Source organism: Falco naumanni, chromosome 2 (genome assembly GCF_017639655.2).
Source record: "Falco naumanni isolate bFalNau1 chromosome 2, bFalNau1.pat, whole genome shotgun sequence".
NCBI lineage: Eukaryota > Metazoa > Chordata > Aves > Falconiformes > Falconidae > Falco > Falco naumanni.
This window is the reverse complement of record NC_054055.1, coordinates 76,256,921-76,272,909: the sequence shown is the minus strand read 5'-3', so window position 1 is coordinate 76,272,909 and position 15,989 is coordinate 76,256,921. Positions and strand designations below refer to the sequence as shown.

Genomic DNA, 15,989 nt, shown 5'->3' with positions numbered 1-15,989 from the left:
AGTAGTTCTGGGCTGATCACTAATTCTTACATAATCTTGATGCTGGTCTGTTTTGTGGTCTGTATGCCAGTGAAGTATAAAATCCAGCTGGAGTTAGATGTTGTATGCAGATGTTTCAGCCAAATACCTCTTTCTGTGTCTCCGAGCATGCAACTAGCAGACTTGTCTTTCCTCAAAACGTAGTTTTTACAAATTTATTCCTATTTCCCATCATGATAACACTGAATTTGATTGTGGTTTCTAGACACAGTCAATAAGTGCTGAGTATCTATTAATTTGTGATTTAATAGAGAATGTTCTAATAAATTGATTTTTCCTGCATTTATTTTCTTAAACAACAATCACAGGACTTTCTAAGGCTAAGCAACTAGGACTGGAGGTGTTCCATGCAGGCACAGCCCTGAAGGATGGCAAAGTAGTGACTAGTGGAGGAAGAGTCCTTACAGTAACTGCTATTAAAGAGGATCTCATGACAGCACTGCAAGAAGCCAACAAGGGAGTAGCAGCCATATACTTCAAGGGTGCCATTTATAGAAAGGACATTGGTTATCGGGCTATAGCTTTCCTGAGACAATCCAGGTAGATATTTGAAATACTTGAAATGGAAATAACTGGTGTAAAAGGGACTTAAAGACATCACTAGTTTACATTAATAAACTGATGTTTATATTATCTGTAAATCTAGAAAGTTTTAACTACCATCCTTGTAAGCAATCTAAGCAAGACCAGCCAAGGAAGGAACAGGCTGATGGAGCTCTCATCCATGCTCTTATTCTCCCAAGTCTGAGTTAAACTACAGTGACAAGCATATGGGAATAACTTGTACTGTTGCTATCTGTTACGTCTGTGTTAGGGAAGGTGAACTTCTGGTTCTTGGGCTTTAAATCATAGCTTTTGCTCTAGGTTTGTATTGTCCAGAAGTCTATTATTAATATAATGAAATATATATGAAGAAAGTTTCATTATTTGTTCATTTTAGAGTTTTTAGAAATGGTTAAAATGATCTTGGAACACCTACCTTGTTGGCATATGCGTTTTAATGGAATAACTGGCTAACAATGTGGGTAGGATTTATTGCTCCTTCTCATTCTTATGTCTTTTATTGTCACAGTATTCAGTTTAACAGTCTTGAGATTATATGGGTGCAGGGTTTTTTTTAAAGCAATGTGTCCAGCTGTCTCTCTAATGGTATTACTAATGGTAAGAACTTCTTACAGGTTTTTAGACTAATTTTTACCTAATACAAAGCATATCTTCCTGCCTATGCTCCAGTTAGCTCAAAACATAACTTTCGATAACAGGTGATTTTGAGGTCTATGAAGCATATTAGTAAGAGCTCCATTTTTGCTGACAGCGTATACTGATTAGTATATTGTAAAATTATGATCAATAAACTTACTAAATGAACAAGGGTGTTTGTATTTAGTGTTCTTTCTCTCTCAAGTACTGTGCACCTTTTGAGAAATGTATGTGAAAATATGTAATTGGTATCTGTATTGTAGAAAAAAGTCAGGTCAGTGTGTGTGAGGCAAGAGAGTAAGGTACTTTAAATTATAAGGTTCTTGAAAACACTTGAGTTCAGTGGCCATAATCAGCAAGTTTCTTGACTGGAGTGCCTGTATGCTGGGAGGATCCCTGGCTTATGGAGGAGACTCCTGGGACCTGTTTACAATCAGTGCCTGTTTCACTGCCCTTGAGTCTGTACCAACTTTTGCTCAGACGTCCCGAAATTGGAAAAACAGGCAGTCAGGCACATTTCACTGTGGACTCTGTGTTGCACATGCTTAAGGAAGGGTGATGGTTGGCTCTGTAAGTTCGAGGATGCACCTTCTCTTGGCACTTAGCAGGATTTGAGTCCTGTGCATTTCACACTTCATGAAAATATCCGAATATTTATTTAATAAAATATGTTTAAGAAAATCTGAAGAATTAAAGATGCATTTAAAGAATCAAGGTAAATACCATGCTTTTAAAAATAAAGTGAAAATATGGTGAATATTTACCATGTTCAGACTGAAAGGGCCTGACTTTGGTCTCTTACCACAGGCTAGTATTTCCTTGAGTCTTACTCACAGGCTGAACAGCTGCTTCTTATGATTATTTTCCTCTTGCAGATTTTTGAGCAGTGATACGTGTGTGCAGATACCTTTGTATTTTCCTGGTAGCGCCACTCTTTGGCCAGCTGTTTTGCTGTATTTGTCCTTGTTAATCAACAGCGTGTTTCACCCTCAGCATTTAAACTTAACGCTGAACCACATCAATAAGAGACCTAAAATAGGTATGAACCTAAAATAGGAATGCAGCAGGTAGCCTGGTTCATGCCACTCACAGCATAGAAATAACAGTTGCTTAACTGGAGCGAGATATGTTTGGTACAGGTAGTGATGAAAAGTCATTAACTCACTATCTCCAAAATGAAAAGGTTCTTCTGTAAATATGGGATGGTACTTAACGTCCCCAGTCAGTCGTATGGACAGACACCACTTAGTACTAAGTGTGTTTTCTCTGTTGTATGGCTGTATATAAAAAACCACCTGGAGCTTATAGATGTTTCTTTCCAGATTTCTGAAATGGACCTTAGGGACATAGGTCTTTTAAAATAAACTTTAAAATATATACTTTAATAGAAATTCCATTTAAGCAAAAAAGATGTGTTGCTTGTTTTGTGATGGTATCATTCCAGGTGATAAGGAGAGGCAACCTTTAAGCTACAGTTGTAAATCTCAAAGTATCATAGAGGACTATTGATTTATGCGATAATTCTGTTTTGAAAAGCTAACTTGAGCTTGATCCTGCACAGTGCTGAGATGTTCTGATTCAGCAGTGCATTTTTGTATACATTTTGGTTTGAGCATAGGAACTATACTACAGATACCTCAGTACCCAGGCCAGGGATTTGAACCTTGCAAAATCAGATCCATTAGTCCACTTACTTTACCTTGTTGATGGTTTTTTTTCATTTGGTTGGGTTTTATCTTGGTATTTGACTGGGTGATGTATGATACTGATGCTCTGATGCTGTCTTCAAGATACCTGGAACTATTTGGAAAATGCTTATGGCAGACTGTCTGTGGTACAAATCCATGAAGTTTTGTTCCTTAGTTATAATACTCCCTATCTTCAGGTATATGTGTGAGATCGGGTTCCAAACAGGAAAAAAAAATAACCTTTGAACCATTGAACTTGCCTGAAATGAGTACTGCAATACTTAGAAATGTTTTTATTTGAGCAAAGTTACTGTACGTGTGGGAAAATAGTGGTACTTGACAGCAGAATAGGATTCTAAATGGTTAATGCCCATAATGATGCAATAATGTAAAGAAGTAAATATTTTTAAATATATGTTTATGCATTTAGTTATCAATTGCCGTAACATTTTTAACGTTCTTTCAGAGGCCTGACTTACAAAAACAGTGGGGTAGACATTGCAGCAGGGAATACTTTGGTTCAGAAAATTAAACCCCTAGCTGCAGCCACATCAAGGTCAGGTAAGACTTGTATCTTCTACTCTTATTTCAGTCAGTTCATGGCAAGCAATAAAGCTTATAATTTGATCTTGATATGAAAGCTCATATTTATGTGTTCTGTGTGTTTCTAGCTTACACAAGAAGTCTGCAGTAAGCAAATGCCTGTGATTTCTTCAAAACTTACTTTGTTAAATTTACAGATTTGCTTCCCAAAATGACTAATCTGTATCTCCTGAATGTTATGAATGATAGAGCATAGAGTTAAGCACTCTAAAAGGATAAATGCAAGCAGAAATCCTACAATTTAGTGCTATTTTTGATTACATGGATTATTATTTCTTGCAGAGTGAACTAGAGTTTTTGTAGATGGATGTTTAGAAAAGCGTACAAGATGTAGGCTTCCTCAGAGACAGTAATACTTTAGATAGATATGGAAGACACATCTTTTGCTTGGTTAAACCAGAATCAATTAATCCTTTTTTTGTTGTGATCTCAGGCACATCTTGCACTAGCAGGTCCCTGTAATTCTCTTGATAGATTTAAAATATCATTAATTTCTGAAATAACCCTTTTACTTCAAATTAACTGATAACCTTCAAATAATGTCAGAAAAACATGGAGAGAAAAATATAAATACATATACACACACTAGTAAAACTAGTAATTTCTTACCATGCACAGTATTTTTCACTTATGCTTGTTTCACTTCTAGGATTTAACCAATTTTAGTTTTCAGGTTACCATACTTACCTATCACAACCAATTTTAGGAACAAGGAGTCTTAATATGCTGTAAGTAGCAGTATTAACAAAGAGATAAATTTCAGTTGGAAAATGCCTAGTTATCACCTGTTCCCAGGAGGCAGTGGGCTTGAGTCTGTTACCACAATTCACAATTTTTTTGAAAAATACTAAGTGCAAGTGTGAAATATATCAGTCACAGTGATTATTGAATGTTCAATCAAAAAGTTTTGGATTATTAGCCTTAAGTAATAACGAAGAAAAAAGACAAAGCAAACGTAAGAAGATTAGGAGCTCCTGTGCCTCTGTGAAGAGGCTCTAAATGTCAGAGAAGTTTCCTGGTGACAAAGCAAAGTCATGTTGACAAACATCGGAGAGAATTTGTGTTGGAGATCCTAGAGAAACCCATGAAAGTAAAAAATGATTATTTTTTCCTGTTTTCTGGCTGGCAGGCTGCAATGCAGAACTTGGAGGATTTGCTGGCCTCTTTGATTTGAAAGCAGCTGGTTACAAAGATCCGATCTTGGTATCTGGAACTGATGGTGTTGGCACAAAACTCAAGGTAATGTGAAAATTTATGTAAAGGAAGGAAAATAGCATAGAAAGGAAAACGTTTTAACAGAAAACATCAGTTGTCTTCTAGAAATAGCTATTTGTCTTTCTAAAAAGGCAATGAAAAATAAAATTGCCTTCCTTTAGGCAAAAAAAATCAAGAATACATTTGACTTCTGGCATGTAAATAACCATACTTGAAATGATGCTTCAAATAACTAATTTTTAATCTTAATTGTGTAATCAGGGACTCCATTAAGGTAGAATCTCCACCCTCAAAAAGATTACTCATGGGGAAAAACATTTAATTATACGGTTGCTATTGTGTTTATGCAAACTGCAATGAAGCCCTTTCCAGTTCAATCACTTTCCATAAAGTGCCTTTTGTACTTGTCAATTAAGGAAGTAACAGTTCCTAAAATGAAATGTTAGGAGAGGCTCACAGCCGTGATAATAAATTAGGCTGCTCCTCAAAAAGCATCTAGAGGAACAGCATGATTTCAATCCTCTTCCATTGCAGACTCTCTGTTTGTGATTCAGTTTCTCGAAGCTAACCAACAGGTTCTCTTGCTGTGTTTTGCAGATTGCACAAGTGTGTAAGAAACATGACACCATAGGTCAGGACCTGGTTGCCATGTGTGTCAATGACATCTTGGCTCAAGGAGCAGAGCCCCTCTTCTTCCTCGACTATTTTGCCTGTGGCAAACTTGATGTTGAAGTGGCTCAGGGTGTCATTGCAGGAATAGCTGAAGCCTGCAAAAAAGCAGGATGTGCTCTTTTGGGTAAGAACACTTTTCTTTGAAGGATATGAAAAATCTTATCCAATATCTTTATAATTGGTTTTAATGTGTTTGTTTTCTTACTCTGTTGAAGAATCTTAGAAAAAAACCCCAAAGCATCACATGTCTTTGTTTTCAGAGGACATAATCTCTACCCACTTAAAGGAGACAGTACAAATGATGCCATTAGCTCAGGAACTTGCACATAAATGTTCATATTCATTTATTTTCATTTGACTTTGCAACTCTAACAGCTACCTAGAAAACTAGCAATTTGTGTATTTTAATTCTTTGTATTTTTCAAGTAAATTTTAAAACATGCCAAATAGGTTTGTTTATTTTTATCCTTTATCCTGAAGGAAATCCTCAAGCTTTCCTCTAGAAACAAGATTTATATGCGTCACTGTGCATGCACATGTCCTTCTGTGTGTACATAACTAAACTTCGAACCTTTTAGCTGATTTTAACAAAATTGGACAGGAAAGGTAAAGATCTCTCAGTTGTGTTCCCACAAGCTTCATAAAACTAGAAGGCCTGAGAATGTTTTTAAGAATGCAACAAAAGCTTCAGCTGGAGCTCACTACTTCGGATACAGAAGTTAACCACAAGACAGAAACATAAAAGAAACCAGGTTTTGTTAGTTATAAAACTAATACCAAAATTATTTGTCTAGTGAAGACTTGCTGAAGGTTTACTTCACCAAGATGTTAGGACTCAAATTTAAACATTTTCCTTTTCAGACTTATAATACAAGTACTTAATACATTTTACTAACAAATTGTATATGTATTCTGGTATACAGTAATCTAGTTATCCATGAAAATGATACAGTATTTCATGTCTAGAATCTTTAGTTTACATACATAAAGCTTAAAATACAGCTTTAACACTGTTCAACTCAATAAAAATATCTCTAGGTCAGTGAAAAATACATTCTTTTGTATAAGTCTTTAGTTTAGAAAAGAAGTACAACACAGGGTTAAATTTTAAAGCAACGAAACCCAGAAGTTCAGTTTGTTCACATAGGTTTTGTTTTTCCTTCTTTTTGTATAAAAACAGACATGGAGAATTACCATGATTTTTCAAAAAAGACCTTTAAGTTGACACTACAACTGACAGTTGAAGTGTCTTACTTTAGGTACCATTTTATAACTGGTAATACAGTAATTCTGTCCTTTTTTCCAGTTCTGTAAGAAAGCTGGTAACAGAAGTCTTTCCTAAGTGGGAGTGTGTCATTTTGAGGTAGTTTGCAAGCTTTGACCAAGAGGCTATTCATGTTCTCATTTAATTTCTTCTGCATGAACAGTTAGCTTTACATTTGTCTTAAGGTGTTCTCGCAGTTTATCAAATATAATCAAACAATTCATACTTCAGCCTAAGTACATGTTATGTGAAATCTTGCCATGAAATTTCAAGATTTTATTCCCAATTGGAAGACTTTATAACTACAAAGGGCTTTGGGTGTAGTAGAATTTATTATCGGAGAATAGCAAGCTAGGAAAATCACCCTTTCAGACTGCACTCTAATGAGGTCAGCCAGATAAAACATAGTTTTCAGGACGAAGCAAGATGATGTTCTAATAATCAGGATATAAGTTAATAGCCTAGACAACAGTTCAGCTGCATGGATGGGTAGGACAGGCCCTCTTTTACAGTGTTCTCCCAAAACAGTCTATAAACCTCAGATGTTCAAAGTCGGTGTGATAATGATGGCCAGGCCGTGGGCAGGAGTGTCAGGCAAGATAGCGCTATATACAAAATCGTCATGAGGGCAAGACTAATAGCTGTGTGGTTCCTTTGATGCTCTTGTATGAATGTCTTGGTATCTCTTGCACCTTGTAGGTTTTTCATGGAGAATATTAAGCCTGGCAGAAATTTGGAAATATGAACAATTAAATATATGCTTTGTTTTTAAAATGTGAATGCACAGTGATTTGGTACTGGTTGTCAGAGTGAGGGAGGAAGTGTTCTTTCCCAGTCTGCTCTTGCTTGTTCAGTTGAAGGGCCTGTATTAAACACGTTTTTAATTATTTTTAATGTTTATTTATCCAATTAAAAAACCTAATCTGTTAATGCCTTATGAGTTTAAAACTTTGAAAAATTGCATGCCTACTGGTCCCACTGGTTTTCCAACACCCCCTTTCTGTTTCTTTTGGGTTCTCACAGGAGGAGAAACTGCTGAAATGCCAGGCATGTATCTACCTGGAGAGTATGACCTGGCTGGTTTTGCTGTTGGTGCAGTGGAGCGAGGGCAGATGCTGCCCCAGCTGGAGACAATTGCTGATGGAGATCTGGTTATTGGAGTAGCTTCATCTGGGGTTCACAGCAATGGGTACAGCCTTGTGAGGAAGATTGTGGAAAAGTCATCGTTTGATTTCTCTTCTCCAGTTGGTGTCTCCGGTGATCAGACATTAGGTACCACTGATAATGTAGTTTCTTGCATTATAACTTGAACTTCTGAACATCACACTATCGTTTTATCTGTGCCTTTGCTTTTGTAACTTTTCTAAGGTGCTAGAAAAATTACTCCGTTATTTGACATGTTCTCATCTTGGTTTTTCCTGTGAATCACATATGCAGGAAAGAAACTAAGGGAGGGGGATAAATGACAAATTGTATGTTAAAAAAGGTAGATAGAACATTGTGTTTTTCTCCCTGGTACAATGCTCATTAGATTCCAGCAAATTAATATTTTGAGATTTCCTCAATTTAGTATTGATTAACATTTCTTTCTGTGCTGTAACTGGTCTTCTTTCATCTCTTTCCATTTACAGGAGATCTCTTGTTAACCCCAACTAAAATCTACAGTAAGACTCTGTTGCCTGTCCTTCGCTCAGGCCATGTGAAAGCCTATGCCCACATCACTGGAGGGGGCTTGCTGGAAAACATCCCCAGAGTTCTCCCAGAGTCCTTTGGTGTCGTTTTAGGTGAGGTAAAAAGACAAGCTGTGGAAACATGCTCATGTTAATATGGACTGATGTGCAAGCCTGTGTACATGGGGCCATGTCAGCTGACTTGTGCTGTAAGAGGTGGACTTGTCTATCTAGAAATGTTTGCTGAACCTGAGCCAGTCAAAACACTTTGTAGTCTTAAGACTGCTACCCATCAAATTAACTTCCCCTGAAGGTGTTTTGGTTTGGATTTTCTAGGAAACTTTTTCCATGCTTGCAAAAATAAAACAACTTTAAAAGCAATCCAAAATGAGCTGTCATCATTTGCAATAACCTACAGAATTATTGCTAATTAAATGATATTCACAAAGTCTTCAGCATTCAGATATGTTTAATAGCTCAAGTACATCTGGTACTATTCAACATACCTTAATTAATCCTCATCATGAGCTCATCAGGTATGCTAGAAAGAGTATTTCACTTAGGGGGAAAGTGTAGTATGGAAAGGCGAATGACTTACTAGAGGTTATGCAGTGTTCATTGGGTTGTAGAATAAATATTTATTTTAATAATTTAATAAATAAATGTAGAACTAATATTGAGTTTTGCACTCCAGAACTGCATGTAAATCGTTCTCCCACTTGTCCACAGTGGACGCTAGTATAGGTAGATGGGGATAACACCATTTTAAAGATAACACAACAAGAAGGAAGCTTATTGGTTTTGGAATTCCTTTACAGTGGCTTGTCCAGAAGCATTTCTCATGCTGCTGTAAATCATTCTTACCTTATTGGAACTGGGTGTAGTGTGAGACTGTTGTGACAGTTTTTAAGGCTATTGTTTTGGTACAATAGTTTCTCTAGAAGCAGAGTTGTCACCTTTGAGAAGAGTATTTTCCAAAGACTGCCTCAAAGCCCATTTTGAATTACTGATTAACGTATTGCAGTGGAACAATATGATTAATTTCCTCCCAGAGTGACACTTCCTTCTATTCCCAAGTCTTGTTCAGTGAGGAAGGAAAAAACATTGTGTTTCCATGCATGGAAGCTGATTTCACTCAACTTAATGCTGCTGTGGGACTCTGTCTGTGCTTTCCATCCAGATCTTGATACTCTAATAATTGTAGTATTTGTCCATTGGTAGTGATTTCCACGCTTCATTTGTATTTTCAATTTTCTTCAGATGCTCTTACCTGGAAGATTCCTGAAATCTTTTGCTGGCTCCATAAAGAAGGGAACCTCTCTGAAGAGGAAATGACTCGGACATTTAATTGTGGGATTGGTGCTGTCTTGGTAGTTCAGAAGGAGCTAGCTCAGCAGGTCCTCAAGGACATACAGAGACACGAGGCAGCCTGGCTGATTGGGAAAGTTGTCTCCCTGCAAAAAGGTTATTAAATTTTTATTTTCCTTAAAAAAAATATGCAGAGCTAAACTCCTTAGCTGGTGAGTCTCCATGGAGGTTAGCTGGAAATCTCTTAACTGAAACCTCCATGCTTTTTTGCACAGCATATTAGAATGACAGTCCTTACAACTTCTTAGTCCATAGAACACGTGCTTAGCAATGTGAGATGTCACCAGAACTATAAATAAATAATAAGAAGTAAAGCAGTGCCATTAATCTCTTTTCATGGGAACTTTTCTCTCTGTTTCTCCTTTTATTTACATTTTGTTTTGTTGTTGTTGGTTTTTTTCCTCTATGTGTTCAGGCTCTGCCCATGTTAAAGTCCATAATCTGCTTCGAGCCTTGCAAGCCAATAGGTCACTGTCTCTGCACAGTCATATCCAAGGCAAAATCCAAACAAACAAAGTGAAGGTTGCTGTCCTTATCTCTGGAACAGGTGAGAGTTATATTCTTTCCTACAGTGTAAGACAGACTATTGAAAAAGGAACTTCAGCTCAAATTTAAAATCTCTTAAGTCCTTGCAATTCTCCATGGAGGCTCTGGTAGGCTTCTAACAGGCCTTCAGTAACAGGCAGAATATATTTTGATTAATTTCAGTAACAAACGGAATGATCTTTAACCTCTTCTGCAAACTGATAATGAATTGCATCTATGTTCATATTATCTAGAAATTTCTGCACATCTCCAGATTCAGGTAACCACTGTGTTGCACTCCAGGGACAACAGCATTATTTTGCAAAAATATCAGAATTTCTTCTTGCCATATAGGTACTCCTAGGGTTTCCAGTATTCTCACTTGCTAAGAAGTAGACCATCATTCCAATTCCATAAATTGCAGTTTAAAAATGTAATTGCTAGTAAAAGCCCTGTAGCCTCCAGCTGTCAAATTCAAGTCCCAGTAAGATCAATTAAAATAGGACTATTGTTAATGGGTTTTAGATTGGGTCTCACCCACATTGCTGCTTATTTAAAACCTATTCTAGTTGTTAACTGTATTTATTCTCCAGGAACAACTTGATATTCATGAATAGTTTTTTCACTTGTAGGCACAAACCTGGAAGCCCTCATAAATAGCACAAAGAAGCCCACCAGTTTTGCACAAATAGTTCTTGTTGTTTCTAACAAAGCTGGTGTGGAGGGGTTAAGGAAAGCTGAAAGAGCTGGTATTTCTACAAGGGTAAGTATTTCTCATCTTTTTAAAATTAGCCATCATTATCTCTGACTGTAGCAGGAAGGTGCTGTGAGATAGTGAGTTTTGCTAGGGTAGGAGATGGTTTGATAAGGCCTTAGCTTTTCTTTTTTGGTCTGTCCTGAACTTGTGCCTTTGGGCAAACTACCTAGCATGGGAAGCAAAATACTTCCTTTTTTCCTTCTCAGAAATGCTGCCAGCAATCCTGATGGTTTTGGGAGCAGTCATTATATTAAACCAACGCAAAACTTTCACAGTTAGAATTTAAACTTTGCCATTTATTTAGCTGCAGTGCATTTATGCTAAAGTAACAAGCTATTTTATCTGAATTTAATTTTAAAATTACATGCTGAACAGACATGGTAGTTCATTTGAAAGAAATAGAGAGGTCAAACTCAGTGGGACCTTCCACTGACTCCCTGGGCATTGCTTCAGGCTCTCCAGGATTCATTCAAAGCAAACTGTTCCTCTTGTATTACAGATGTGAAATGTTACTGTTCTGACTTAGGAGCATTTTACAGTCACATTTCACTGATAATTACAGACACAGGGAAGATCTGGGCCCAGTGCAAGCTTTGTTATTAACTTGAATAATAGCAGGATCTGAATGTTAGTGCTGCTGTCTCTTATTTGGGAGTACACAAAGATCACAAGTAAAATATGTCCATGGTACACAGGGGAAGAACAAACATATAATGAGGAAAAAATTATAGTCTGGGAGAGCTGATGGTCTCAGTGGTTAAGATGGAGAGTGAATGGTGAAACAGGCACTGAGGAGTACCTGCTGTGCCAGTTACTACCAGGTAGCTCCTGGCAAAGTTCAGCCCAGTCTTGAGCTGGGCTCTGTTCCTAGTGCCCTCTGCCACCTTTTCACCTAACCCGTTCTGTTATTCAAAACTAGTGTGGTAAACCTGGTAGGGATTAACAGGCACTTTTATTTAAAAGACTGTGGATGTTTTAAGTTATGTAGCACTGCCTTCTTCCTGCTTAAATTAGGGGATGTATCCTGGATGAGAAATACATAACTCAAGTATATTGACCTTATGTGGTAGGGGCTGTTTCAGGAGTTTGCGATTAGCCTTTCTTTCAAGGTTTTGTGTTACAATTTTCAGCAAGATTCAACTGCTTACAGCTATCAGAGGCCTTAAATTGTTTGGAATCATTGCAAGGCTTTAGGTTGTCTTAATGACCTACATTTGTACGTTGTTAAATTGTGTCAGAATGCTGGGGCCTGCAGCTATGGGGCAATTAAAAAAAAATCTTGTTTATTCTGATGATTGCTCTTTGGGAATAGGAATAAAGACTGCACGTTTGGCTGTTAGCTGCATGCATTCATGAAATGTTCTTGCTATGGATGTGCACCCAACCTGAGCCACATGTGGAGATTTGCTTGTTTTTTATTACTCCAGGGTACCATTTCACTGTGCTCTTAGGGCTTTTAGATTAAATTGACAGTGTCCAAATTTCTTTGTCTTTTGGGTTATCACAGGTTATTGACCATAAATTGTACGAAAGTCGCACTGAATTTGACAGTGCAGTTGACAAAGTCCTTGAAGAATTCTCAGTTGAACTGATCTGTCTGGCTGGATTTATGCGAATACTGTCAGGTCCTTTTGTCAAAAAATGGGAAGGTAAGCACAGCATAGTAGTGTATGCATTTTAAAAAAAAATATTTTATAGCTTATCCTCAGGAAAAAAAAATGGGAAAAATATAGAAAAGGGACCATGTTATTTCTAGGTTTGCAGGAAACTAGAATGTTCCCATCTTGTGAGGAAAAGGATGAAAAAGAGAAAGGCTGTATTTTTCCCCTTCCCCCTATAATTTCTGCAGAGATTCAAGGAAGCCAAGGGCGAATACAGATCTTGTAGTCTTTGATTTATTAGAAAATATTTTGCAATAAGGCTGTGAAGACTTTAGACCTCTGCATATGTTATGTGCTGGGCAAATTGTTGCCTAGGCAGTAGATGTTGGTTGGGGAGAGGTGAGCCTCCAGCCACTGAGAATTCCTTCTCTGCTTTGGCTGCATATAAAACTGCAAAACTGGCCAGCACTATGCAGTTCCTGTTAAGAAGACCTTGCTAGTCCTCTGGTCTCAAATCCCAGGAGCTGTCTGAATCCAAGGGTGGCACGTTTCACAGGCAGATTCAGCTCTTGTTTGTCCAAAGTGTTCACAGAGTCTCCATTCTGGTCATCTTTTACGATTTTTCCAGGTCTTTGTTAGAGGCAGCCTACTTCACCTCTGCCTACTCTGCTCTCCCTCCCCTAGTTGTTACATTCCTCTTCTTATCTCTTATTGTTTTGTTTAGGGAGTCCTGAATCACACACAGGCAGCTGCTCTTCTCACTGTTTGCGCTGCTTTGGATTCAGTCACGGTTACTTAAACTACTTCTTGCTTATACCAGTTACAGGCTGGTCAGCCAACACATTGCAGCTTTCTGGGCGGCCTTTGTTTTTCACATGGTGACTTTTGAGCTAGCTGGGTGTGTCTGTCACACAGGCCTTTTACACCTGAACTGCTTTTCAAACCTCTTTAAAATCAGGGGAGTAAACAGGCGTTCCTAGGAGGCAATTCGTTTTATGCTATTTCTGTCAGCTAAAGTAAGTCAGATGAACTCTTTTTGGTTTTTTCCATTCATTACAGAGTCCAGAAGATGAAGATGTTGGATGTCTGGTGTAGACAGCTGTAGTTAGGAGAGAGGAATCCCTCACTGCAAGAGATGTGTATTGAGTAGAGTATTCGTGCAGAGGATAGAAAAGAGCTTTCTCTGGTGCAGAGATCTTGTGCAAATGAAGGATGAGCTTAACTCCCACTCATGTAGGGAGGACTTCCAGTGCTGATGATTGCCCTGCACACTGCAGGATTTGTTACATATTTGACTGCCCTGGGAGCAAAAGAAAATATTTTCTTCGGTACAGGATGGGTAACTCATTTTTTAGATGTCCAGAACTGAGCTTGAAAATAGATACCTGCCTGAGCTCTGACCAAGGGTATGCTTCAGCTAGGTCTTAGATATGAGCTCAAACATTCAGTTCAGCTCAGGGATCTGTGCCAGCTAACAGGAGCCTGCTGTAAAACTCTGACCCAGACATGCCTAGGCACTGGCTACCCTAAATTACCCATGGGTAATCAATTCTTGCTTGCTGTTACGTTTTCTTTCTTTCGCAGTCACGAGGACGTAGAGTGTGAAGTTAGTTGTGAAACTCTTGCTTAACGGCCCTGAAACGTTAATTTTGAATCTTAAAATAAAGGACACATGATAACTAAAACAAAACCAAGCAAACAGAAAACCACATTCCTTTAAAGCAGTTTCTGGGAGAATGTAACGAGAAACTGAGGAAACTCAGAAGTGCAGAGCGTTGTTTCCAGCTCACTGTCCCCAGTACCTTTTCACTCAGGCAGCAGACAGGGAGATGCTGATGCTTAAAAAGGGGTATTTTTGAGATACAGTACACATCTGAGATATTGTTGAAGATCAGCTGATAAATTTACCTCTTTAAGTTGCATAGGTCAGTATCTGCACAAGTTATTGCAGTGAGAGTGCAGGTTTCATATGGTGCTGCCAGAAATGGCCTTCACTGCACATTATGAAATCATAAGCCTCTATTTTGGTACACTGCTGCCTCCGCCAGCGTATGTCAGCTCAGTCTCGCTGCTTGGCATTTAGGTGGTGTTCAATGAATCCTGATGACATACAGTCTTCCTAAACAGGAGGCATGCAGACAGCGTGGGTGTAGCATACTGTGGTATAAATAGTATTGATGGCCACTTTTTTTTTATCCTGTAAGGCTTTGTACTGAATCCAAGAGAAGATCTAGGGCTGTCAGGCACCTTTTGACTTCACTCTGGTTCAGAATGGGCAGGAAGAGTTGTCACAGACATATTAGAAGCAGACGGGGAAGTCTGGCAGAAGAAAGAAGGTTTTCTTACCATTTAACCATCGCATTGCTGTAGTGGTAAGACCCTGAGGTCATGGGCAGCCACTCTCACTTACTGTACATCTGGGTAGGAACTCAGGTATATGCTTTCTCTTTTAAGGGCAATGTGTGGTACAGGCTTCCCAGGGTTACAGCCACGGTCACACCTGGTTGAGCATTAGAGGTTACCTTCAGGATCCCCCAGCCAGATTTCTGCGTGGAAAGTAGCAGTGGTAGACAGGTGCTTTTCAGAAGGGCAGAGAGAAGGGCTCCTATGTGAGCAGCTGTTGTCTTTTATTAAGCCGAAACAGGTGTGGAGGAAAAGTCCAGGCTAAAGAATTTTTGCCTTGTCATGGGAGCGGTGAGTGGGGGTGGAGTGTCTGTTACATCATTTTAAACTGCACCAAGTTTCTTCTGGGTGCTGAGTTTGTAAGAAGGAGGATTGTGCTTGTGATCAAAGAAGAGAAGAACAACATGCTGAGGGAAAGGACAGCTACATCAAAAAACTAATTATTATTAGTCGCTGGAGAAATATGCTTTAGCCACGCAATTAATTATAACTGATTGCTGTCTTGATTTTTCTGAAATAGTGAGACATTCTGAAATGCTTTGGGTTGGTTATCTGTCACTGTCATCAAAAAGTGAGCATATGTGAAAGTCATGAAGAATCTTTTTCACAGATTTTTTGTTCTTCTGTTGATTATGGTACATGGAACACTCTGGTAAGGCTGAATGCTGTAAGTAATGCCTCACTTACAATTTTACAGGAAAAATACTGAACATCCACCCGTCTCTACTGCCTTCTTTTAAGGGAGCAAATGCCCACAAATTGGTGTTACAAGCTGGAGTCCGAGTCACAGGCTGTACTGTACACTTTGTAGCTGTAAGTACTTCCTTCTCCCTCCCTTTACAATTTATTAGTCTTAAGATTTTCACCTCAGAGCTTGCTTGAACACCATTATACTATCACATTTGATTACCTTTTCTCCTTTGTTCATAACATTATTAGACAATACAGTGCTTTAGTTTGCTGTCCCTGGAAAAGCAACTGGAG

The 15,989-nt window shown here is 38.3% G+C and overlaps 1 protein-coding gene across 2 annotated transcripts in view; it reads left to right on the top strand.

Annotated features, from left to right (window-relative positions):
* Window positions 1–15,989, top strand: part of LOC121083990 (trifunctional purine biosynthetic protein adenosine-3) — a 39,174-nt gene that overhangs the window by 20,759 nt on the left and 2,426 nt on the right. For both annotated transcript variants that reach the window (XM_040584991.1, XM_040584990.1), the window contains exons 11-21: window positions 348–579; window positions 3,394–3,488; window positions 4,660–4,769; window positions 5,343–5,541; window positions 7,705–7,953; window positions 8,313–8,465; window positions 9,612–9,815; window positions 10,135–10,266; window positions 10,877–11,007; window positions 12,509–12,650; window positions 15,703–15,818. In XM_040584991.1, coding sequence (XP_040440925.1) covers window positions 348–579; window positions 3,394–3,488; window positions 4,660–4,769; window positions 5,343–5,541; window positions 7,705–7,953; window positions 8,313–8,465; window positions 9,612–9,815; window positions 10,135–10,266; window positions 10,877–11,007; window positions 12,509–12,650; window positions 15,703–15,818 — 1,763 coding nt within the window. The remainder of the gene's footprint in view (window positions 1–347; window positions 580–3,393; window positions 3,489–4,659; window positions 4,770–5,342; window positions 5,542–7,704; window positions 7,954–8,312; window positions 8,466–9,611; window positions 9,816–10,134; window positions 10,267–10,876; window positions 11,008–12,508; window positions 12,651–15,702; window positions 15,819–15,989) is intronic.